The sequence below is a fragment of the Rhinopithecus bieti genome, unplaced genomic scaffold, assembly GCF_001698545.2.
Source record: "Rhinopithecus bieti isolate Rb0 unplaced genomic scaffold, ASM169854v2 scaffold_48863, whole genome shotgun sequence".
Classification (NCBI taxonomy): domain Eukaryota; kingdom Metazoa; phylum Chordata; class Mammalia; order Primates; family Cercopithecidae; genus Rhinopithecus; species Rhinopithecus bieti.
In genome coordinates, this window is record NW_016819364.1 from 85,776 (window position 1) to 88,847 (window position 3,072).

Genomic DNA, 3,072 nt, shown 5'->3' on the forward strand with positions numbered 1-3,072 from the left:
AAAAAAAAAAAAAAAAAAAAAAAAGAATTGTTTTGATGGTAATATTATTTTTTCTCCGTTTTCCAGGTTTTATGTAATATAGATACATTATAGCATTGTTCTAGGTGCTTCATATAAATGAGCTCTTTTAATCCTCACCACAACTACATAAAGTAAGTATAATTACTATATCTTTTGTACAGCTGAGGAAATGAGGCTCACATAACTCGCCTAAAATCATATAAGTGATCAATGGTAGTGCTAACAATTGAACCAGGCAGTCTCCAAAGTCCCATTCCCTTACCCCTAAGCTACACTCACCCCTCAAAAATACAGGCTTTGACACCAGATCCAAATTCAAATGAGAAATTTTCCCTTTTCATCAATCCAAAGCATCACTAACGCATCCTACAGAACCCAAGAGCCTTGTGTTTCTTTAGGATGTAAATTAAGAGGAAGATATGTGGTGTGACATTCATAGTGGTATTTAATAAATGGCCCCAAACTACGTTTCAATTGCTTTTCATATTGTAGGTCAGCATATACCATGTTTATATTTTACTATTTCCCTCCACCTTGCTATCATAGTTTCTTCCCCCATTTTCTTGTTTCCCCAAACATATGCTATGTCTTCAGGGCATACTGAAGTAACTATTTACTCTAAATCCAATCATGAATCAACCTCAGTTATGCACACAAATCATTTAGGGTGTATCTTGTTAAAATGCAGTTGCCCCTGCCCAACCCGAGACAGCAGACAGCAGAGTATACTTTAAGAAACCCCTCTTATTTTGTAACAAAATATTAATCTTGAATATAAAAACATGGCATTCACTATTTTCTCTCAGGAATGCCAGTACATTCTCCGCAAATTTTTGTACCTTATCTCACACGGCTAAAGCCAGTTTTGTGCATGATATACAGAATCAATCTCACGTTAGTCACATCTTGTATACACAACTCATAAAATCAGTTCAGAGAGTGTCCACACGGGCAAGTGTAATCTTATATATGCACTCTGATCCAGTTTTTAAAATTATGCCATTTCCAATCAGAACTGTCATTATGGTCAAACCTGATTTCTTATCCAGTAATGATACCGACTGATATTTTGAATAATTTCTTCCTTCAGTGACATAGGATAGTGGAATATGCCACAGGTAGCTGTAAAGAGAAAATATTGGAAAATTACTCTTCTTTCAGTTAGTTACATATGATTTGTTGGTTTTCTTTTTTTAAAAAAAAATTGGTAGGAAGGTTAACTTTGTTAAGCTATTCCTAGGAAGGGATAATCTTGTTAGGTTTCATAAGAACTTATGATCACTGAGGGTGCAAAAGAGACGGCATGAAAAGAAAGAGAGCATGTACCTTGTATCTGAAGGCTGAATTTCAGGCTTCATATTTAAAAAGAATCTCTCTTGTTGTATAAAAAGTTGCTTTCCTTTCTTTTGAACAGTCACTAAAGGAAATCCTTTCTGCAGGGTCCAGGTTTTCATCATTCTCTTTACATCTAGTGTTTGGTTTGTGACCTATAAAATGTATATATATAAAACTCTTTTCCTTAAAATAAAATTGGTTTAAAAAATTTAATTTTAACTTATCTGTATGCTTCCCTCTTTTCCTACCATCTATCAAGACTACATTTAATGTTAACATAAAAAAGAAACATGAATGTTGAGTTTACACTTCTAATCTAGGTAAATGAGCAACTGCTAAAAGGAATGTAACCTGGAACAGAGCTAAGTGATAGCTAAGGGAGTGAGGGAGGCACTAGGTTGAGAAGTCGCACATGTATCAACCAACTAAGAGTTCATTAAAATCCCTAAATTCATCAATATTAAAATCCCTAAGAAGGTATAAGTATTCTTTCAAATCACAATACTATCATCTAGAAGATACAAATAATGATATACAGTCTAGAATCAGAATCATTGCTACTCAGTGCTGTGAATCACCTGAGTCTGGGTTTCTCTTTATGCTCCTACCCTCCACCTCCATAATGACAATCTCTTAGGACCTAATACTGCGGGAGTGCCAGGGAGCAGCGGCAGCAGCAGAAGAATGACATATGAACAAGTCAGTTGCCTTAAGTCTTTCTAGAAAACAGAGGTAAACTACTTTGGTAGTCACAGACCTTCTTTCCCAGAAAATATATGCAGTTATCTATAAAATCTAGAACCTAGTGTCAGAGCTTTGCAGACCCTCTAAGGCCCAAAGCCCGTAAGACATCTAGTATCAATAACTAAGAAGCAATTTTTGAACAACAGCCTCTTTAAAGCAGGTGGTTAAACTCAGGATTCAAATGATTTTTCTAGATTATATATGAATTTGAATTGTAAGCAACAAAGTCATGATGTACCTAAATTGATAAAATTACTCTACTACGGCAGGCCTTACCTCAATCACCATATGCCTATTTATTTATAGCACAAAAGGATGGAGCAAATCTTCCCATTTTAATTAATCTTATATTTATCATGGCTCTAACCTATTTATTTCTGAACCAGAGAATTAGAAGAAAATAAGCTTGCCTAAAATCAAGATGCTTTTGGGTGTCAAAGCAGTACTGAAGTGAAGAAGCCAATGCATAATTTGATGTGGATGCTGAAAAACCTGAGGATACTGTTAGGAACTAGTTTGGGAAAGAAAAACACCATGATGCAAAAGTTGCAGTCAATAAGAAAGGTAGAAATATGTTCTAAATGCCAACAGATAAGACGGTAAGTATAAAGTAAACAATGTGGCTTTCAAATGAAATGCTACTATATCGGAGGAAAAAAACAATGATTTGGGAACGACTGTTAGGTAATAAGTTCTCAAAGAGAATTCAGAGAGTAGGGAAGATATATCTTCTGGGCAAAAGATTAACAGCTAGAAAATATCAGGATTCAGATGAGGCAAAGAAGCAGAAAGAATGTATGAGAAAGATCCAGAGCAGGGGTTCCTAACCTAGAGTCAATAAAACTTTGAAACTCTGTGTGATGTTCTGCACATATGTGGTTTTTCCGAGTAATATGGCCAGAACTTTCATCAAATTTCCAAATAAGTCTGTGATCTGATCTTTCCTTTTTTTTTTTTTTTTTTTTTTTTTTT

At 34.8% G+C, this 3,072-nt stretch overlaps 1 protein-coding gene across 1 annotated transcript in view; it reads right to left on the reverse strand.

The window, feature by feature from the left end:
• The window catches only part of LNPEP (leucyl and cystinyl aminopeptidase), a 104,032-nt gene that overhangs the window by 23,852 nt on the left and 77,108 nt on the right, over positions 1-3,072 (reverse strand). The window contains exons 10-11 of the mRNA XM_017858842.1: positions 1,348-1,508; positions 1,055-1,143 (exon numbers count right to left, since the gene is read on the reverse strand). Coding sequence (XP_017714331.1) covers positions 1,055-1,143; positions 1,348-1,508 — 250 coding nt within the window. The remainder of the gene's footprint in view (positions 1-1,054; positions 1,144-1,347; positions 1,509-3,072) is intronic.